At 43.5% G+C, this 22,407-nt stretch overlaps 2 protein-coding genes across 3 annotated transcripts; one reads left to right on the top strand and one right to left on the bottom strand.

Annotated features, from left to right (window-relative positions):
* The first annotated feature begins 2,732 nt into the window (after nt 1-2,732).
* On the top strand, nt 2,733-4,705 carry LOC123452488 (CST complex subunit TEN1-like). Of its 2 annotated transcripts, none has more exons than XM_045129146.1 (4): nt 2,733-2,952; nt 3,831-3,957; nt 4,121-4,274; nt 4,367-4,705. In XM_045129146.1, the coding sequence occupies exons 2-4, from the start codon at nt 3,854-3,856 to the stop codon at nt 4,484-4,486; spliced, it is 378 nt and encodes a 125-aa protein (XP_044985081.1). In that variant the 5' UTR covers nt 2,733-2,952; nt 3,831-3,853; the 3' UTR covers nt 4,487-4,705. The 2 variants fall into 2 exon arrangements, with proteins under 2 accessions (XP_044985081.1, XP_044985088.1); XM_045129153.1 differs by lacking the exon at nt 2,733-2,952 and adding an exon at nt 3,154-3,181.
* A 790-nt stretch (nt 4,706-5,495) lies between these two features.
* On the bottom strand, nt 5,496-10,009 carry LOC123452504. The gene is made up of 3 exons (XM_045129163.1): nt 7,371-10,009; nt 6,257-7,154; nt 5,496-6,094 (listed from the first exon to the last, which is right to left on the bottom strand). The coding sequence occupies exons 1-3, from the start codon at nt 9,742-9,744 to the stop codon at nt 5,806-5,808; spliced, it is 3,561 nt and encodes a 1,186-aa protein (XP_044985098.1). The 5' UTR covers nt 9,745-10,009; the 3' UTR covers nt 5,496-5,805.
* Between the last annotated feature and the right edge of the window lie 12,398 nt (nt 10,010-22,407).

Genomic DNA, 22,407 nt, shown 5'->3' with positions numbered 1-22,407 from the left:
GTTCAGTTAATATGTAAATTTCCATTTCAAATAATTGTACTATTTATTCGGTGTTACTGCAAGAGGAGTAATGGAAATTGGAGTATTACATCTGTTTAGTGTAAACAATAGTAATACAACATTACATACAACATTAGCCTACTATCATACTCCTTGGTTACAATTTCCAGAAAATTAATCCTTGCAGTGGGCTGGGATTGATCCTTTTCTATTTTTTCTTGGTTAAAATTTTCACACACTTGGAGTACCCTGTTACAGTTTCTTGGTTAAAATTAATCCTTGCCCTGGGCTGGGATTGAACCTAAATACTCAACCGTCTCCGATTTGCTTATGGGCCTGTTTGGAACCATTCAGATTATATAATTCAATTTTTATAATCTATTTTGTCTTCAAACAGGACAGATTATGGTGTAGATTATAAAAAACTAGATGGACATATTATTAAAAACTCACAATCTATTCTACCCGAGCTAAAATTAGATTATGGATTGCTAATGATCCATTACCCTTATAAAGTTGGAGATACTTACATTCCTGCCACCGTCACCCTCCTCTTCTAAAAAAACAGAGGGCGGACAGATCATTATGTAATGTAAAATTTGAATTACAGTTTATATAATCTAGTCTCCAAACATATCCATAATCCAGATTATATAATCTATCTTCATAATCCAGATTATCATAATCTATTATGGTTCCAAACAGCCACTCAGTCCCTAGGATTCTCCCCTTTGTTCAAGAGGTGAACATTTACTCCTGAAGATTTTTGAAGCTCCTAAAGATGCGCCTGCTGCATCGATTTTCGTTGCAAGAGCAAGACACAATCTGGGGGGGTTCTGTTTACTCCAACACTGATTTTCGTTGCAAGACACAATCTGCATGCTTCTGTTTAGCACAGCCACAAATTTGGACACATCCAGAATCAGAGCAATTTAACATCGTGTGTGCGTCGTTGTGCATGCAATAGCGTCTGATGCAGGTCCCCTCTTAGGCTTCCAACCAATTCGGAGCCGCCTCAATCGGAGCTCACGTGCCCATGCCATGGAGCCCTCCTCGAGGCCATCCTACATTCCTTGAAAACATGATGATATGCCAAAACTACCACAAAATTTGACATACCCGAAATCAGTGCAACTTAGGACGCGTTTGGTTTTTGCTCAGGTAACGTAATGGCTTTCGGAATGGGGAAGCGCTGCTTCCGATTCTTTTTTATGGGATGCTCGCTTTGTTTGGTTCGTTCGATTTCGTCTGGTTTGCTAATCACCTTGCGTTCGGCGAGTTTCGACTTTGCGAAGCGGCATATCGAAAACTGTTTCGACTTTGCGAAGCGGCATATCGAAAACTGTTTCGACTTTGTGAAGCGGCATATCGAAAACTGTTTGTGCCGAAAACGTCATACCCGAACCAAATGCAATCTACTGTTTCAGAAAGCGTAGGGATCGGAAATCGCTACACTTTTGCTGAACGAAACATCAACTTCGTGCCTATGTCGTCTTTAGACATTCAGACGCGTTCCAAGAGAGTGGGGAACTTTCTAGCGGGAAAACGTATGGTCATGGAGGCACGAAACAAGACTGAGGGAGGGAGGGACAGAGACTTACCGTTCTGAGAAATGGTTTATTTCTCGTAAATGCAACTTAATATGTTTTTCGGCAAATTGTCACACAATATTTTTTTACCGTTCTGAGAATGGTTTATTTATCGTAAATGCAACTTAATATGTTTTTCTGTAAAATGTCAATTGTTAAAAAATGTTTGTGTAAAAAATATAAAAACAATATTGGAATTTGTAAATTCTCACGTTTAGAAAATTTTCCAAACTCTTATAAAAAATTATATTTTTTATGAAAATTGTTCAATTTTTAAAATTACGTTTACATTTTGGAAAATACCAAATTGAAGAACATTCTTTATATTTTTTAGAACATTTATTAAAATTATTGATCATTGTTTAAATTCACAACATTTTTAAATTCGGCAACAGTTTTTATAAAAATATATATTTTATAAAAATGCACGATTTAAAAAAAAAGTGAATTTAGAAACGTTTTGAAAAAATTAAACGATGAAAAGAAATTCAGTAGCTGTTCATCGGGGCATTGCTACGCGTGAGTCAAGGAACTTATCAGTCGCCTCGCGAGTCGTCCGATCTGTTGATGGAGTTTTCTGTATCGTTCCTTTTTTTTTTCTATAAGAAGACTCTTGTTGCGTGTATTTCTGCAATAAGATCTTTATTGTAAAGTTTTCTCTTTTTTAATTTTCTATAACATGACCTATGTCGCACAATCTTTTCTTCTCTATTTTTATTCTACTTTCTGCAAGAAGACTCTTGTTTCAAAAATTGCAATAACATGCTCATCGCATCTTATTTTCTACAAAAAAAACTCATGTTACCTTATTTTTTTGCAAAAAACATCTCCAGCCACTTGCGCGGTCATTGTTCGTTGCCACCATGCTGTAACAATTAGGATGAGAGACCATTCTAGTGAAGCCGACCGAGAAACCATTAGAAACCAAACCCAGAAACGGAAATTGTTATTTTATAGGGCTGAAAAAACTGGAGAGTTTTTTATTTTATTTGAGCAGTATAAAAAAAAGTGGAGAGTGATCGGTAAGCCATGCACAGTGGGCGATTGGGCCAGGCCCAGGAAGGCAGCCTCCTGTGCGTCTCCCTAGGAATTTGACGCAGTTGGCGTCATATAGTGATTTCCCAGCCGCCGCCGTCACTGCTTCCACCCCATCCTCCCCCAGCCGAGCTCGGAGCTTCCGTTCGCCGCCGCAATCCCTCCCGGCCCCCAGTTTCCCTCCTCGATCCTCCAGCGGCTGGACTGTTCGCGCTCATCGGGCGACCCCCCCTCGCCGGCGACGCGCGGTGGAGCAGGTCAGCACGGAGGCAATCGCTGCCAGGGCTGTGGATTTCATCTATCAGGCATCCCGTGTGGATTTCATTAGGTACGTACTGTACGTCCCTAGCGGATTTGGCCAAGACTGTGTTCTGTCAGGCGCGAAACACAAGGATTAGGTTCAGTTCGGGATTGGAATTCACAATGTCAGATAGTCGTATGTCGGATGATGTATCTATACTGCATATGATTTCCTTTCTTTTTTAATCTGTTTTAGATTTAGATTAGGAAGCTCATGCATTTTGCTTCCTTCCCCGCGGTTGAGATTACAGTGCTAGGTCAGTGCACGGCGCATCCTTCACTTTTCAATGTGGTGACGGATGCTCTATGTTTCAATTTTTTCACATGAATCATGCACAAGACTCTCTGATGCATCGCAGATCTTTCTGGAAATGATTAACATGCTATTGTCGATCAGGGTTTCCGCCGTACATGTCACCCCTTATCTTTATTTTGGTGCTGGAATTCTAAAAATGACCATGCGTTTTTATGCTTACAGAGGCCTAGTCATAACAAACAAGCTACAGTACATGTCCATTTCCTTGGAAAAACGATGTGATTGTGTTATTTACAATCTCATATTTATTAATTTGTACTTCGAAAGTGTTTTTTCACACAAGAAGTTATGTACCGGGTGAACAGCACTATGCATATTGCAGTCTCATGCGTCTGAACAAGTACAATACTGAGCACTAGGGTGCCCAGTTGTATTTACTACTCCCTCTTATCACTTTTATAAGACATTTATACAATTCAGACATCACTCAAAACAGCTCAATGTCAGCTATCTAAAACTTCTAATAAAAAGGAACAGAGTAGTAGTTTACAGTCTTGTACAAATGCTAAAACAGCACCAGTACTTCTCTTATATGTGAAGACCATAACACCAGACGCCAAACGTGACTCCCTCATTTTGCATTTTATCAGCTCCCTCCCTGTGTGCTAGCTAGATGGCATCGTCCACTCTAAAACCAGGTGTGCCTATCACTCTGCAAGAGCTAGAGCCATCCTCGGAGATCTTCAAGCAAGGGGCTTCCCTCCGAGTAACAGGAATGTACGTATGAGTGAGCAGATGCTTCCCCCTAAGACTATTACCACTCCGTCCTATAATATAAGAGCGTTTTTGACACTACGCTAGTGTAACTAACGCTCTTATATTATGTGACGGAGGGAGTAGCTTCTAACCGTGCTAACCTTATCGGCTTGCAATTCTCTAGTCTCCAGTCATACGACGTCGACTCTGCGGTTGCCGTTATTCAGGACGGCAGCGCAATGCTGAAGGTCGACACCCAGCACCTAAGGGACATCAGTTTCCGCAGCGGCTCTATGTTCCAGTTCATCGGCGAACTCCTGATCCGGCCAGACGATGACGTAATTCTCTGTCCTCGTCCAGCTTTTGGCAGTCTGGTTATCTGGTATCAGTTGAACAATGCTGCATCAAATTTGTTGCTTACATCCTGCAGGTGATTCTGCAAGCACGTGTGGGCAGAAACGTTGATGGCCTTGACCTGAACCTTTACCAGCAGTCTTTGATCATCCGGCGGCAGCATGAAGCCAGACTGCTGAGCTCCAGGAGGGCATGATCCAAAGCTGTGAACCAGGCTCATGCCTCTTTAGTTCAGTTACTCTGTAGTATGGAGCACAGGGGGACATAATCACCTTACTCTTGATGATCATGCGCTTCAGTTTGTTAGATGGGTGCAAACCTGCAAAGTAGTACGAGTAGTTGTTAACTGAATTTTCTGAGCACTGATTATTCTCCAAGCCTTTTTATGCTATCACAGCCCCAGGAGCTCTTATTATCTGAGAGTCTATATATCTGTTTTACACTGTTTTGTGGGCTGGCAAGGGTATTTCCTTTGCAGCGGCGGTGTTGTTTGACAGGTGTAGCTGCAGGGTGATATCCTATCATTGTGAACAACTGGAGTGTTCTCCCTGTACGACATCACCTTCTCTTTTACATGTTGTGACAATAGATGCTCTGCAGTTTGGTCCTGAATTTTATGAACAGAGCAGCTACAGTACACCACTACATTACTTAAAAAATCTATCATGCGTTGGCGAGTCAGGAAGGCCCTGCGCTATGGCGGCTTCATTGACACGCCACGGCCAGTGCTCGAGGAAGGGGCAAGAGCGGTGCCGGTCTGCGGCGTGGCCAAGGATTTACTGGGTTGTAGGGCCCGCCGGTTGGTACGCATGCATCAACCCTTCAGCAGATTGCACACTAGTTTTATTTAGCCCAATCTGTAACTCTAGCCTGTAGATGGCTTGGTTTTGTTTGCAACTGGAAAGCATTACATATGAATACAGACTACACCAGTACTCACTGGTGAATGGCACTTCATCTGGCATTTCATCTGACGAAGCAACCATACAGCTCAGTTAGAAGTTTCTGAATTAAGCTTCTCAGAGAAGGCGAGATAGAATCTGAATCTGGAGTTGCATCTAACAAACTTTGTACGGTCTTTGATTTTGTTTTGTTTTGTTTGCAGCTGCAAGTGAGGAAAACACTTTATAAATATGATGGACACAGTTCAAAATTTTGAATTATGCTTCATCGCACGAAGCCCACAAAGGTCAGGTCAGTTCAAAATTCTGAATTATGCTTCTCAAACGAGACGATACAAAGCTCAAATTTGGAGTTAAGACATCAAGTTTCTGATTGCAATTTCGGGTGAGGGAAACAGTGCATAGATAAATACAAACACATTTTGCAAATGGATATAATTATTTCATTACAACCAAATTGAATAGCGAAAATCAAAGTCAAAGCAACGGTTCGAGCGAGCTCTTCATCCGAACTTCAAGACCTTCCCACGATGGGATCACTCCACTCCACAAAATTAACCAAACTGTGTTTTCCCTTCTCATCCATCTTCTACCCTGTCGATCCTTCTCTGGATCAATGGTCGGTCGGCAGATGCTCTTCTAGAACTGACATGTCCTTTGCCTGTTCAACTCTTTCGTAGAAAAGAATGTATGCCTGACACTCCAGTACCTCTTCTAATGATACTTCTGTGATGCTCTCGTCGCTTGCATGGAACCATGTGGGAGTGCCACGGCTCTCCTGCTCCTGGCATCCAATCTGGCTTGTTCTCACATAAGCAAAATTGTGTCCTTCACGCAAGGTTGTTCCACTGTGTACAATGACAGCAACCAGACGATATTTGTACTCGTCGTCCTCCAGATGCCTGAAAATTAGAGGATGAATATTGGTTAGATTTTGTTTTTCTTAAATCGGAACCATCAACGATATATGTTATGACCACTGAGATAATCCGAGATATGATATTTAAAGAGGCTAATATATTAGTAGCTATATTAAACAGAGCAAAAGTGTCAAGTGTCAATACCCTGGGTCCATAAACTTTGTTATATCAAGTGTATCCTGAAAGCTCACATGTTCTTCCAACTTGTCTGGATTTTCAGGGTGGGAATAGCCGAATCTCTTCAGCTGAATTGTTAGTATAGGTGCAGCGTTGCTAATGCGATATTTTACTCTTGCAGCTCTGTATATCTTCTCTTCCTCTTTCTGTTTTTTATTGCTCTCTTCCATTTGATTTGAGTTGCCATCAAGCATAGGTAGCTTTCCGCTGTTCACATTCGGTGTTCTTGTTTGTTTGTCAGCTTGATGGCTGGATTCCCCCTTTTCGTATGTTTTGTTCTCCGACTGTTCAAGTTGGCCATCATAGTCTGCTGTATCTTCTTGGTTCAAAGATGCATTTCCAGAAGCAGCAGCATCAGAACAGTCCATACAGTGCCAATCATTGATCACCCCTGTGGAATATAAATCCAAACAATCCTCGATTGATGCATGCTTCTTTGGTGGTATTGCCAGACTGAGATCAAGGTTCTCGGCACTAACTGATGTGTGCTCACATGTTTTGCTGGAGACATGTTTAACGACCTGGCTACGAAAGAGAGACTCAACCATTGTAGGTTCGTCACTATTCAACCCATCTAGCAAGGAACCAAGCATGTTATTGCTGTCTTCCATCATGCCAGGTCTGAAATCTGCATTCCTTGAGCACATATGTGAGAAGAGCTTCTCTGGCGCCAGCGCATCTCTTGCGTAATTGGTATTGGTTGTCATGTTGAACAGAGTCCGCAGTTCCTGACCAAGATTCCCTATGAGAGCATTCGGTCGTAACATCCTTGCACGCAGCTTATCAAGTGCAAGGAGACTCTGCAACACTGCATTGAAGTAACATGTGTTCCCGTAATTCCGCATTCCTCTGACCCTCACATTGTTGCCTTGCCCATTCTGACGACCAGCCGTATCTGGGCTTAGCATTTCAGCCCCCCCAGTCCTCCTCTCCTCTGTATCAATTTGCTGCATCTCTGGTCTCTCTATGTCAGCTTCCTCCCTTTCTTCCTTTGGTCCTGTTGCACAGGTCTGCTGTGCGCACTGAACGCTGCTATTTCGAACAGTGTCATCCGGAGGTGGTGTTCCAGGGGCATCATTTGCATACACATCTTCAACTGGCCATAATTTGCTCTTGTCTATTCCACAATGCCATAGCAATGCCCAGATATGGGTTATGAATTCCCCTCCCGACTTGAGGCACATCTTGTGTACCTCCGCGTTCCATGTTGGGGCAATGTGCACTAGTAACTCTGCCCATACCCCGGACAGGATCTCCCAGCATTCTTCTTGAGACTCTAGATCAATCAGTTCCTTGCCCAGCTTTGCACCCAGTCGCACAACATCTTCACTCTTCATGACAGCATCAAAATCTTGGATGGCCTTCCCTGCTTCTTCCATCAGTTTGTCATACCTGCTTTGTAATGAGTCGCAGCTTTTAAGAATATCATCACGGGCGCGTGTCACGGTTTCTTGTAAGACCATGTTGGGTACGTAAAAGCTGTCAGGGATCAGGTCAGGCTTTGAAACTAGCAGATATGCACAGTACCGCGACAAGCTATTCGCGGTGACATACATTTGCTGGAGCTTGTCATACAACTTCTGTTTCGTCTTGTCGTCCACATCAACAAGATATGGTTTCGATGAGCAGAAACTTGTAAAGTATGACAAGAGTGAGCTCAGGAACCCATGTTTGCTTAGGTCGACCTTGTGGTCTTTAGCAATCTTCATCTCGCAGAGGCTGGTTGCAATGTGCCACACCAGAATTACATGTGAGCATGTGGGCAATTTATAGCAGGCCCAATCGTACCGCTTCGTTTGCTTACCGTCAGCTTCCGGCAGTGATGTTAATGTGATGACCTTGGGCTGAAGCTGACCTTGCTCCTCATGAGTTCTGTTAGGATTGTCAGGAGAGCTGAGCTGCTCTAGGCTTGCACGAAGCTTTTCTAGTACTGCTAGCCTGACACATCCCGGCACATCAATGGCACTGTGGAGTGTTGCTCCATCGTCCTTCTTTGGAACCATTCCTGTGGTTATGTAGTGGAGAAAATTCCAAAATCTTGGTCTGTCATCGTATGACTCCAAGAAGACATACTGGTCAATATGTCCATGCCATTGCTTACTAGTTATCCTAGATCTGAAAAAGGATGGTATTATGCGCTCCATACACTTGTTCTCTTTCTTCTGCTGTGCATAGCTGCAGACAAGGAGTAAACTAGTCCAGTTTGAGACTAAGTAGCTGACCATCTCCCAGATCTCTTTGAACAGCATAAAAAACAAGAATACCCAGGTGATGATCACGTCAACATTGAACCCATGCACCACACGAGCCTGATCATTCTTCAGGGGCTTATAGACCTTACGGATGTCCACAGCAAGCCAGCAGACAACACCGAAGTTGACCGTGGAGAGAAGCAGATTTGAGAAAAGAGAAGGGAACCCATGCCAGAAGACCATAGGGTAGCGGGTGTTGAAGTAGTCGTTTACGAAGGAAAGTTGCAGCTCCATGATCCTGAACGCGCGGTCAGTGTTATCCTTGAGGCTAGTGTTCTCCTTGAGGATCTGAGCCTTAACTAGCTTTCGGTTGATGGCGAAGATTTCTTCTGGCAACGTCACATCCTCCAGCCTACACCGAAGCAGTCTGGACAAGGCGAAGGCTAGGCAGAGATCCTGCAAGTCATTCTCCTGATTGTTGTCCTTGCATAACAGGGCATTGCTGCATCCCCAGATCTTTTCTAGGGTGACCAGCGTTAATCTCTCTTGACGCTGACGATGACCACGCCTAGCTTGCTGGACATTCTGGGCAGTATCGATGTGCATGACATACCGAGGCTTCTCAAATTTGATGCTCTGTTGGGTTTCTCCATAGACCAAGTATTTGTATCCTAGCATACTCTTTGGGTCGCACTCCTCAGGTTTCCAGGCACGCATGTGCTCTGTAACAACCTCTGAACTCTTGCCATGCCAGACAGAACGGACTGTCAGACTATGCGCATAGAATCTGTACCCGCTCCTGAGTATCTGCAGAGCCAAAAGCAACCAGAGTGGAACCGCGACCCTTGAGTTGAGCGACAAATTCAAAAAGGCTGATCCCAGAAGTTTCACCACGTTCCTCCACTCCATGAAACGTCGCCCATGGTGGTCATGAACACCATAGCCAGAAATGAAATCGATATTGTAACGAAAACTAACAAGCACAAGGCCCCAAACCGGGAACAACTGATTTTTGAACTTCATTGCTCGCATGGCCCCCAGCAGGTATATGACAATGGCGTCAGAGATGGCATCCAAGATGCTAAAGATAGCTGCTAACTTTGTGTTGTGGATGGTGCGGCGGAAGACGTCCATGATAAACATCACAAAGAACATGACTGTGACCAGGACCACAAGAAACTCGATCCGAAACAGGACGTATGTATCCTTGTTCAGCATGACGAATAGGGATGACACAACATCACGGAATTCTTGGACACCCATGGTTTGCCCAGCTTGCCTGCGCTCGTTCTGATTCTACCCGATCCTGCAAGATCAATGCGTCAAAGATATTCACAACCAAAGACTTCAAGAAAATGGACTTTGGACAAATGTGGTTGTAGAAAGAGCGGACTAGCTTATTTAGTCCTCCTAGCTTTCCACAAAATATCCAAAGCCTAAACAAAGAGGGTAGTGCCCAAATCTTATGTTCCAGCCAAAGCTTGGAGTCGGGTGATGGTGTTTCAGCTACCAATGGGAAGGGTTGTCAGAGAATGGCAACCATTTGAAAAAATATCAAATTGGCAGACTAGATTTTGGCCAAGATCCAGGAGATAGTCCTAGGAATCCTGTTCTGTTCTCTGCAATGATAGCCACTCATGCTTCCCAACCTCCTTGTCAACACCATCTCGGTGATCTGGGTTTGAATTTCTCTATTTTTATCTTTGAAACTAGATTCGTCCATGCCTAACCTTTAGCCATGGAATCAAATCGGAGTTGATTAAATAAATTGAGGTTGAAATTTCCTAGCGATATTCAGCTGTCATTGTTGAGTTAGTGACCCACCATTGGAAATTTAGTGATTTAGCTATTGATTGTAGCGTGCCAAGTTGATGATTCTATCTTCAAAAAGTTTTATAGGAATACACGACCAGGAACTCCCGTTGAGGAAATTACAGAAAACAACAATATCACATAATCACCATCTTTGCCAATTTTGACACACAAAGACCACTTCAGGGGGCATTAAAGTAACACATAGCACTGATTCATTGCTAAAAATTGCTTTAACAGTGTTTGCCCAGTGGGACCCATTTGTAATGCTGAGGTGGCCGTAAATGTGCACAATGTGTTCGTGTGGATGTAGAACCTATTTGTCATCTCTATCTTCCCCTTTTCTCTCTCTAGATAGCACCTCATAGATGACAATCGATTCATCAACGAGGAAACATTGCACAACTTGGATTGGACAAAGAGTGTGGGCCATGTGTCCCCCCGACGCCGGCATCACATCTTGACCATGGCCGTGTTCCCAGCCGTGTCCCCGCCGTCCACACCTGGTCACATGACACCTCTCATGGCCGAAGACGCCTCGTTGTCTATGTGTCATTCATCCCTCACTCCTCTACACCAATGCCATGGTGCCCGCCAGAGAGCCAACCAGGCGGACCACCTTCTAGGACCACCGCCCCGACATACACACCGCGAGACAACGTCTACCGCCTGCTTCACAGTGCACAAACCTCGGTAGGAGAAGCCCGGCATCAGCCATTGAGCCATGGTCAGGGCCGCCAGTGTCAGGGCACCACGCTTGTAATCCCTGCCAATCCCAGTGGATCGTGGGAATATGACTCGGTGACTGCCGACGACCATTGTTGAGCTACCAACTCAGATAACACCAAGTCCGAGGCTCGGAGCACCGATCCAACTGTCGGCACACCGATGTCCCATCCACCACCACCACAGACCTTTACCGACGCCATAACGTGAGACCGCCTCTCCAACCGGACCTCATGCATCCACCTTGGCCAAGCCGGCGGCGACCTAACCTCGCACAAGGAGTAACAAACCCCAGCCAGGAGGATCATGTCAAACTCCTGTCCAGTGGCCCATACACGTCGCAGACCTATTGCTAGCACCCGCACCCGATGAAGGCGAAGGCCGGCCCCAAGCACGGGGCTGCATAAGGCAGCTGACTAATCCGACCACTTAGCAATTGCTCCGGGGACTCCGCCCACCTTGACTCTGGCCTCGTGCGACGCCGCATCTCCGCCGACCACGCCTCGACCTCCACCAACTGACCCCATCCTCGCCTCCACGCCCGCAGGAAGACCTGCAAAACAACCACAGGTCGCCGGCCACCGGCCCCGAGCCCCAGCCAGCCAGAACAGCCGACCATCGGCCGAGCCAACCGAGCCCCACGCCAGCCCGCGCGCGGCACCTATGGCCTCTCCAATGGAAGCTCAGATCTGCCGGGGCATCCCCCCCGGCAACCACTCCAGAAAGGAGCAGCGCTCGTAGGGCACACCACCCCTGAAGCCGCCTAGCAGCCCTTCACGGTCCACACCGCCTCCGCCAGCATTCGCCATCGACGTGGAAGCTGCCGGCCCCACGCCGCCATAGCGCTACGCCTCTGGCCGTGGGGGCCACCTCTAGACCGCCCGCCTCATAGGAGGGGAGACAGGGCCCCGCTGCCGCCGACACCGGCCGGCCGTTGCCCGGTGGTGTCCTTTGGCGGCGGTGTAGGGAGGAGCCGGTGTAGGACCCAACAACAGCGCAGGTAGGTTTTTGTCCCCCCTCGCACGCGGGAGCGGGCCAGGCGAGATCCCCTTTTCGAGGCCGCAAGGGTTCCAGTCAACGTTGATATGATTAGTGGGGCTAATGTTCGCTGTTAAGTTTATCTCTGGACGTTGGTCTTGGTCTCTCAGTGATATATTATGGAGATGGTTGACCCCCGAAGACCTTTTTTTTAGTTTTATTCGAGTCTTAGCAAAATCGCTCTCTTAAGATGGGTTGAAGTGTTCGCGGAAGTTTGGGGATCATGCAAAAAATATACACAACGATCCCATGTGTCTTATCGAAAATGGGTTAAAACCTTACTCAAAGGAGACAGTTGTTGGAACACTTGATTGGGTCACCGGAGTTCCGTGAGTGGTAACGGTCACATACAGCTAGGTGGTATAACCCGCCCTTCTTCTTCCTCCAACCTAAATCCTTGACTTGAGCTTCTCCACCATTGCCGAACCCTAAAACCTCGATTGCTCTTCATTCCTCCACTCAAACTCCACCAAACATTGAGAACTAAAAGAGAATCACCCGATCTACTTCCATCAAACCAATCTGTGATCCCCGTACTTGTTTATCACCAACACTAGTTATTATTGGGGATTTGGGACTCTTAGGCGGTAGGGGTCAAGGTCCAGAAGCTTCTTGCATGTGGTGTGCTCCAGGAATTTGTAAGGTATGGTGGTTGCCTTCAAGACCGACCACGAGTGATCTGACACTCATTCATCGGTGTGGCTCAAAGGGAGACTAGGCTGAGCCACTTAGTGACTTTCGGGAGATTTGGCTTTTGCACCTCTCCAGGATATTAGCATTTCCTCAAGATTGTGAACTTTGGGATACATCCGTGTCACCGACTTGTGTGGTTATCCTTTCTGTACAGTTAGTTTGCTTGCTAGCTAGCTTGTTCCCCTTAATTATGTAGTGTATTAACTTGCTATATAGGTTGTTTTCACCGTACATTGCACATTTAGAGAACTCACTTTATCCCCCCCCCCCCCCCCCCCCCCCCCCAGTCGACCTCTCGGTCATCTCATGCGTGGTGTTTGGCACATGAGACATGAGTTTGGCACCTGTAAGAGTGAAGGTGGAAACTGATTGCCCTATGTGTAGCGAGTGTGATAAGTACGGAGGCCACTTCTTCTTCTTTGGAACATCCGAAATGATCTTATTTTTTGGCGCAAGGCTATCAAGCATCCAACTGACACTATCTATCGCGTACTACTTTTGCTGCAGCAACGGAGGCTTCTTTGGACAAACAAGACGCGTGATCTCTTCTGCTCCATCATCAGCTGCTACCGCCGTCCTCATCTGATTAGTGTCAAGAGTGGATTTTATTCTGTTTCTTTCTCTTGTCTCTCCACTGTAAGTGTCACTAGTTGTCCGGTTGCATCTGTGCTACCTTATGACTCTGGAGGGAGTGACTTCGTCTTTCTTCGAGCTGTTACTCCTGTAAGCTGCAAATGGTGGTTACTTTGGTTGGCAAGTTGCAGCGCACCTTTCGACTTGCTCATCCAGGCTTGTCAGAGTTGGCTCCTTGTTCTAGCTACAGGGATCCTGGTGTTTGACTTTTGAGATGTGTTGTCATGTCTTCTTCTTGTTTTATGCTTAGTGGGAGTTCCCTGTTCTGGTTGGTATCTTAGTTTTCTTCAGGGAGTTAACTGTCGTGCTGTTTCTGTGAACTGGGTGCAGCTCCATTTATCCATGGCTTAGCTTCTATATAATCGAGCATCATCTGTGGTGCCTCTGTGTTTTTCTTTTTTTGGGTGCAAACTGGTAACCCCATTGACATGCTATGTTTTGGCTTTAGTGATAAAAGCAGGGCCTGATGGCCTTATATTCCAAAAATCCAGTTACACAGAACCCCTAGAAATTGCGGCTAGGTTAGCAAAGAACCACGGGTTCTGGCATTTTTGATAGAGACTCACTAGTCCGAGGAAGTTCATGACTGGCAGATATAGCAGTGATGCTTGTGGGCAGCGATTTAGCTGTGCCTTGAGATTAATGGAGTAGATGATGTTCCATCTCAGTAGCAACAGGAACGGAGAAGGTGTGGGTGTTGCTGTGATTAATCAGTGTGATGCTAGAGGTGGATATCTCCTTAATTAGCAGTTTGAGCTTTCTTTTTGACATGTATTAGCAGTTTGAGCTTTCTTTTTGACATGTATTAGCAGTTTTAGTTGATGGCTAATATGGAGGCAAGCCCAAAATCCCTAGCACACAAATGTTGCAATCATGCAAGGCACACACACGCAACAGTACTAAGCTGTACTCCTATGTCAAAAGGGTGAGCAGTGTATACCTGGATTCAGTAGCTAGCTCCTCGTGGGCGATGCCCGGAGGGAACAGACTCCAGGAGTACGAGGGTGGTGTCTGTCTGGCTCAACGGAGAGGACATATTTGTACCATTTGCCCTGTAAAAAATGCCATTGTTTGATGATCGAATTGAATTGGGGTGACAAGCTAAACAGCAACCTCTGCCATGGTAGTATAAAAACAGCTACTCCTACAGCATTCTTTAAAGTAAAGAAAAAAAAGGAGGGTCAAACTTCACACTGCTGGATCAACTAAAAAAATGTGGGCTAAAAGTTAAAACCATAACGACAACAGGCACACACTTCCGGATTAACCAAAAAATGTGGGTTGAAGTAACATAATAGCGCAGTCAACTAGCAGTCCCAGAAGAAATTATATAGCGCGCGGTACACAGTGGGAACTGCAACGTCTGTATGTAGTCTTAGGTTCCAGGAATCTCTTGAGATCCACGAGAGATATAAAACAGAGAGAGTATTTCATACATTGTCTTCTCATCACTTGGTCAGACATAGTCATGTAGGCCAGCTAATTTGACTTGGCATATGCCATCAGGATTGGGGCAACTAGCCCCCTGACCACACAATGCATATGCAACACGGTTTTCTTTTACCATTTCTTTTTTACATGATTGTAATAATTTGTTGGAAGAGGTAAAAGCACCCGATGTCCAGGAATTTGCACTCCATGATGATTTAGTCCACAAGTGGACTCCGCCACCTACAAACTTGCAACCCAGGTGCAAAAAAAGCTCCAAGCCAATCATGAGCTGATATGTGGTGCTGCAATTTGTGCTGAAAACACAACATGGTGTTTTCTGCCAAATGTGCAGTGCCACATGTCGGCTCAAAATTGGCTTTGTTTTTTTTTTTTTTTTTTTGCATTTGGGATGTAAGTTTGTGGGTGGTGGAGTCCACTTTTACAACTTTGTGGACCAAATCATCACAGACGATCCAAGTTCCTGGACCTCCTATGCTTTTAATTCAATGTGACTTTGATGATAATGAAACCTTGGCTAGAAAGGATCAATTATATTCTCATCTCCAATTTGTTTGCTATGCTAATTGTGTATATGATTGCTATGATATGGAACAAATAAAATAATTTGTTGCTTTAAAGGGTGCTTATGAAACTGAATCTTTGTTTGAAAAGTATGGAAACTGTGATGATGCACTTTGCAGATCTGAAAATTATGTTATACTTAAATATTGTTATGAAAATTATAAGTACAATGCGGATATTGGTGAATTTATTGAGAGAATGTTTGCAGCCCTGGAAGAGATTAATATTTCGTAGGCTCCTATGGAAGAAGAAATTGATGAAATTATGAGATAATTAGATGAAAAAGACGAGGATGAGAGCGAAGAACAAAGGGAGAAAGAGCGAATTGATCACCCGCGCCCACCTTCTAATGAGAGCAACTCTTCAACTTATAAATTATTTAATTTTCCTTTGTGCTTACCGAAGGATGAATGATATGATCCCTTGGATTCGCTTGAAATATCTCATTTGATGAATTTGATGCTTCCTATGCTCATGGCCATGATGCCAATATGAATTATGCTTATGGAGATGAACTTGCTATAGTTCCTTATGTTAAGCATGAAATTGTTGCTATTGCAACCACACACGATAGTCCTATTATCTTTTGAATTCTCCCAACTACACTATATCGGAGAAGATGGTTCTTATTGAGAATTCTATTGATTGGTTGCGTTTTATCATTGCACATGATGATTTTGATGGATATAATATGCATGTGCTTGCCGCTTCTACTTGTAATTATTATGACAGAGGAACCACATCTTCGCTTCTATATTTCTAATATGATAAAATTGCAATAAACTACTTATGCTATGTATTGACTTCTACATTGTGTGAATGAATTGTTCTTTTATGTCATGCCAATGCATAAGAAGAAAGTTAGAGTTCGTTATTATGTCACTTTGTGTTCACTACTGAATTGCAAATCATTGTTAATTAAAATGGGATTTAATATACTTTGGGATCCTGGTGGATCAATTACTTGAGCACTTAATGCCTAGTTTAATGACTTTAAAGAAAGTGTTGCGTGGGAGACAACCCTAAAGTTTTAGGGAGTCATTTTCTTCTGTTACATGCTGTAAAAAATATATAACATAAAGTGGATAATTTAAACTTTTTTCTAAAATAAAGGTAAAAGTGAGACGAATGAGCAATGTGGAAGTGGTGGCTAGCCTTGAACTTTGTTCATGCCTATGGAAACTATGTGAATCTTGAGTAGAGGAACTTTTCAATAAAATTAATTATCCCCTTGAACAAATCTAATGTATTATAAAAATAATGTGCCAATATTTATCGCTGGGGTGTTTAAATTGCTTGTTTGATATGTGTTGTGGAGAAACATAAACTTTTTCTGTAATGTTTGAGTTATCATATTTTAATGGAACATAAAAATTTATGAAATATTTACTCAATACAATTATGCAAATCTTTTATTGTGACCTAATTTTTCAGAATTTTTAGAATTATAGAAGTATATTTTTCATCTGCATCATTATAAACTGTCTTGTTTTCACAGATTACCGTTATACTTTCTTTATCTCATTATGTTTGAAATCTTATTAAGGACCATTGATGTGGGAGTCATATAATTATGATAGCATATAGTAGGTTATGTTTAATTATAATTATACAATATTGTTGTAGAAATACATGATGGGATTTGATTTTATATATAGTAACACTAAAAAAAGTTCTATTGAGTTGTCTGTGGATAATATGAGCAGCAAAAGATTCACAAGATGTAGCTACTATCGCAGAATCAATTCCATATTTTGCGCTAAGCTTTGTGAAAAACATATGTTTCTACAAAATAATAATAAAAATCATATTCATAATTTATACCTAACTATTTACTTGTGTCGACCTCCCAATGTTCAGAGTTGTGTTTAGTTCTTTCAATAAGATCCCATTTGGATTTGATACTTCTTTTTGAGAAAGAACTAGCAAAAGAAGAATCAAGGATTGTTTTATCACGAAGGGAAAGCCAAGCATAAAAGTTTTGAATAATCATATCTCTTGAGAGCTCATGATTGGGGCATTTGAGCATCATGTCATTAAGCCCCCCACAAGCTTGACCGATACTTTCTCTTACACGTAGCCAGAAATTCTTGATAAACTTCCGATCACGAACAACCATGCACATAGGATAAAATTTCGGATGGAATTCCACCTCCACTCGGTTTCAGTCCCATGAATAAGAATCATCCAATAGCCTATATCATGCCAATGCTTTTCCATCCAAAGATAAAGGAAATAATTTCTTCTTAACTTCATCCGTCGACAAACTTGCAAGCTTGAATTATTCACAGATTTCATCCAAATAGATTAAGTGCATATCATGATTTATTGTTTCATCTCCTGCATAAGGATTAGCGTGCAATTTTTCTAAGATACAAAGAGATATTTTATAACAAATATTTTCAGTGGGTTGAGGCTCAACTCTTTCCACTTGTGCTAGAGGAGAAGATACCCTAAACAAGCCTATTAAAGGATTACCTTCCGTTGTAATGAGCAAAGATACAATTCAACATGTAGTATATATGTTCCCTTACGAAGAGCACTTTGCTCTCCAGCAGTGGCGCTAGAAAAGATTCTTGATGACCCACAAGTGTAGGAGATCAATGATTGTGTTTTCGATAAGTAAGAGTGTCGAACCCAACGAGTAGTAGAAGGAATCAATAAGCGGTTTTCAACAAGATATTCTTTGCAAGTGATGAAAGGTAATGGTAACAAATTGTTTGATAACAAGATAATTGGTAACAAGTAACATGTAGCAAAAGTGACAAGGTGAAATAAGGTGGCCCAACACTTAATGTTGCTAAGGACAAGCCAAAAGTACTTCTTATAGTGATTACAACGTTCTCGAGGACACACGGAAATTTCATCTAGTTACTTTCACCATGATTCATTAACTCACGTTCTTTCTTTGATAAGTTGTTGTGTGGGTGGACCAACGCTAAGATGATATTTTTTTTAAGGCCTAAGATGATATTTTTACTTGAACAAACAACCTATTTATGATTACCCCATCTTCCAAGCATCCTCAACTATAAGAGAAGAATTAAGATAAATCTAAGTGTAGCATTAAACATGTGGATCCAAAACAACCCCTTACGGAACAACTCATAACTTGGGGATTAGGTTTTTGTCTCTCCTGCAACCCGTCTTCTACTAGCAAATTCCATAATGCCTTCCACTCGGCCCAAGCATTGTGAACGGTCGTGTAGTAGATGTTCACACGACATCACTAGAGGAAGAACAACATAACACACCATCAAAACATTGAACAAAAACCAATGTTACATGATTACTGGTAACAAGAATTCTTTCATGTACTCAAAAACAAACATAACTACTCACAAATCATATTCCCGTTCATGATGAGACGATATAATATGTATTTGTACTCAAGAACAAACTTAACTACTCATAAATCATATTCACAGTTGGATATACTCTCTCTGTTTCTAAATATATGTCTTTTTATGTTTCATTAAAAGACTACATACAGACGTATATAGACATACTTTAAAGTGTAAAGTGTAGATTTGCTCATTTTGCTCCGTATGTAGTTCTCTAATAAAATCTCTAAAAGACTTATATTTAGGAACGGAGGAAGTACAAAGTAATATATTATTCTAGTCGGTTCAAAACACGAACCAGTGGTTAGAAGTTTTCCAAACTTGTTTATTTGTTTGAAGTCAACTTTCTTTTGGTTAAGCGTGTCTGATGTTCAGAATAAGGTTTTGTTTTACTACACTCAGCTGCCATTCATAGGCACTTGGGAAGGAGGGGGTGGGGAGAAGGTTTCGGTATCAAAGGGATCAAGCCATTCATAGGCAGTGTAGGAGGAGAAGTTTTCAGAATCCGTGGGAGAGAGGGAGAGACAGACAGATAGAGAGAGAAGAGAGAGAGAGACAGAGAGAGAGAGAGAGATACAGAGAGAAGAGAGAGACAGACAGAGAGAGAAGAGAGAGAGAGAGAGAGAGAGATGTCGTCCGCAGGCATAGCTGAAACTTTAATCCTGTCTGCCATGAAAAGGCTGTTTCAGATGGACAGAGTGACTGGTGCAGCCAGTGTGGAGCTTTGGGTGTTGATGACAACGCTGCTGCTGCTGCTGCTGAGGTTCCTGTTGGATTGCTTCGGGCCATGGCATGCAGACAGAGCCATGGCGACCACCGTTCAAGTAATCGAGATGTTGAACTACTCCATGGTGCACTACACCATAGGGCTGATGCAGCTCTCGGCAAAGAAGGTGAATGATTACTTCCAGGTCTGGGCGGTGCTTTTGGTAACCTTGAAGTACAGTGTCAAGGTTGGGCGGCTGTACCGGAGGTCCAAGCAGACCCCATTCCTGGACCTCATCTCGTCCTTTTGGGTAGCCAGTCTCCTGCGAATGCAGACCTTCTCCCTTCTCAGGATTCCTCTCTGGTCGATCTGGACCCTCAATGCAATTCGCATCATTTCAGACTTCGCCTCATCCGACAGGGCTGCTACCATCAATCAAGAGAATACAAGGCTGGTTAGCGACTATATGCGCTATGAACACACACTCCGTCCCTCTGGCTCCGGCTCCGGCTCCGGCTCTGGCTCTGGCTCTGGCTCTGGTGACGCAGCAGCCGATTCCTCTTCCGACAAGGCCGTGTTCAGGATGCAGTCGTACAAGTACTTGGTCTGTGGGGAAGATCTGGTGCTTCGTGATGCCCGACGGCAAAACAAGAGGATCGGACAATACAAGATTCGGTTGGATCCTGATAATGAGAAGCTTGTCACCATAGACAAGATATGGAATGTTGATGCTGGCAGGTTGCTGGGTGGCACTGTCAACCCATTCAAGGACGTCTGCCTCTCATTCGCCCTGTACAAGCTGCTTCGCCGTCGCTTCTATAATCTCCCAATACATGAGGCTAGTCTGATGAAGACAAGGCGGCTCGTCTTCGACCACATCATGAAAGACAGCACCAGCTGTGACAACAACATCCCACAAGATGGCACCAACAACGACCATGAGTATGAGAGGGCATTCCGCATCACCAACTTGGAACTGTCCTTCCTCCAAGACTTGTTCTATAGCAAGTATGCTGCCATGTTTGCCTGTGGATTTCCAGTCTTCAATACGCTCATGTCCTTGTTTCTTGTTGCGGCTACTGGCTACCTTGCATATCCTCTTCATTATATACCAGAGAGGATGGACCAAGCTGACGAAAATATCATCACACACGGGGTGACTGTCAGTCGCATCATACTTGGTCTTATCATTGTCAAGGAGCTCTTGGAGATCTATCAATATGCATTCTCGCGATGGGCCAAGGTTTTGCTGATCTGTAAGTACATCAAGCATCCGCGCATGAGGAATCCGGTGGTGGAGGCAGCAATGAGAATGATGTTCTGGTTCGTGAGGGGCGAATGGGATCAAAGGATCTACCAGTATAACCTTCTGATTTCCTATTCGCACATTTGGAAGAAATCTCCTGGAACCATCAAGTTGGAGCCACAAGTAAAGGCGGCAATATTTAAGTCATTCAAGGACCTGCAGCAGCATCCAAAAATGCTAGAAACCTACTTCTTAAATGCCTTCGGATCAAACGAAGGCGTTATGCAGAAGCTAACACTTGCAACTCAACATTTGAAGACTGATACCCACAGGATACTGGGCTGGCACATCGCGACATCCTACTGCGAGATGCATTTCTCTGATGAAGTGAATAAACGGAAGGTTTTATCGCTTGAAAATAGGCCCTTGTCCAATAGATCAACAGCTCCAGAAGATGTGAGGCCAGATTACCTAACAGCCGTCACCATATCCAACTACTGTGCATACCTACTTACCAAAGCATTGGTGCCAGACAACGGCTTTGTTGTTACAAAGGTCTTGAACGCCGTAAGTAAGGAAACCTTTCGTGCTACTTATTGCTCCTTCTCCCAGACAATGGAAGATGTCTATAAACGACTAGAGAAGATAGGCACTGATCATTCTAAAGAGTCTGAGGAGGTCGTCGGTGGAAAGGGTGAAGTCCCTGATATTTCGGTACTCCAGGAGGAAGGGATCAAGATGAACACTGATGAGGAAGAGGAAGATCAAAATGGATTTAACAGCTCCACAACAAATGACCAGATACCCAATATGAAAAATACTACTACGGGTGATGATGGCATCGAAAATTCGATAACCCAGATGGGTGCAAGGCTTGGGAAGCAGTTGATAGAGAGTTACAAAGCAGACAGAGCAAGCCTATGGAGGAATCTAGCAGTGTTCTGGACAGGTTTCCTCCTTAACTTGGCAGCATCAACAAGAGCGGCCAAGTATAAGACACAGCTTGCTGGAAAGGGGGAGCTCATAACACACCTGTGGGTTTTGCTGTCCCACGCCGGGTTTCTCGGAAATACGAGGCACGGGCAAACACTCTTAGACCCACATGACATTGATAAGGGCGACCCTCTCGGCTGATGAATTTGATGAGCTCAATCCATCCTTGCGTGGTCTACAGGTCAATCAGTCAATTATCTATTGCTTTTCTGCATACAGAAGCGATTTCAGAAATTTTATTTTAGTGTGCCGTGGTCAACATTTTAATTATATCGTTCTACGTTTATTTTTCACGCAGCTGTAGTGTGCATCCGTGCACTATGCACACGTTGAACAGACAATTTTTCCCTTGTGTTTCCCCAAAGTAGACATTAGCTTCAAGTGTCATTGCGGACTAGTTATTCAAATTGTATCATTCAAGATTTGGTTTGGCTATATTTTTTCTCTTTGTGTGTGTGTCAAATATTCTCAATTGTGAGAAATCTGGTGTAGGTAGTTTATCAAGTGAGAAGATAAACTATTTTTTTACAGTAAGTAGGATGCAGTGAGTTGCTTAACCATCCTCAGGTTCCTAACCGATTCTGTAGGGTTCAGTCTAATCTGCATGGAAACAGAGCATTCCGTAGACTTGAGTTTCATCTCATCATGGACGCACTGACATGCCTAGACAAAAATCTATCCCTTATCTTGATAATTCGCCATTATTGATCGATCTACTGTGG

This window comes from Hordeum vulgare, chromosome 1H, assembly GCF_904849725.1.
Source record: "Hordeum vulgare subsp. vulgare chromosome 1H, MorexV3_pseudomolecules_assembly, whole genome shotgun sequence".
In the NCBI taxonomy this organism is placed as follows: domain Eukaryota; kingdom Viridiplantae; phylum Streptophyta; class Magnoliopsida; order Poales; family Poaceae; genus Hordeum; species Hordeum vulgare.
The sequence above is the reverse complement of the archived record's forward strand: the minus strand, read 5'-3'. Positions and strand labels throughout refer to the sequence as shown.

Excerpts from the sequence above, each read along its gene's own strand:
- LOC123452504 (XM_045129163.1), bottom strand. The coding sequence starts at position 9,744 with ATGGGTGTCCAAGAATTCCGTGATGTTGTGTCATCCCTATTCGTCATG. Across the intron at positions 7,155-7,370 it reads GCCAGTTGAAGATGTGTATG|ACAATGTGAGGGTCAGAGGA; the intron begins CAAATGATGCCC and ends ATGGGCAAGGCA. Across the intron at positions 6,095-6,256 it reads ACAAAGTTTATGGACCCAGG|GCATCTGGAGGACGACGAGT; the intron begins GTATTGACACTT and ends TCTAATTTTCAG.
- LOC123452488 (XM_045129146.1), top strand. The coding sequence starts at position 3,854 with ATGGCATCGTCCACTCTAAAACCAGGTGTGCCTATCACTCTGCAAGAG. Across the intron at positions 3,958-4,120 it reads TCCCTCCGAGTAACAGGAAT|TCTCCAGTCATACGACGTCG; the intron begins GTACGTATGAGT and ends GCAATTCTCTAG. Across the intron at positions 4,275-4,366 it reads TGATCCGGCCAGACGATGAC|GTGATTCTGCAAGCACGTGT; the intron begins GTAATTCTCTGT and ends TACATCCTGCAG.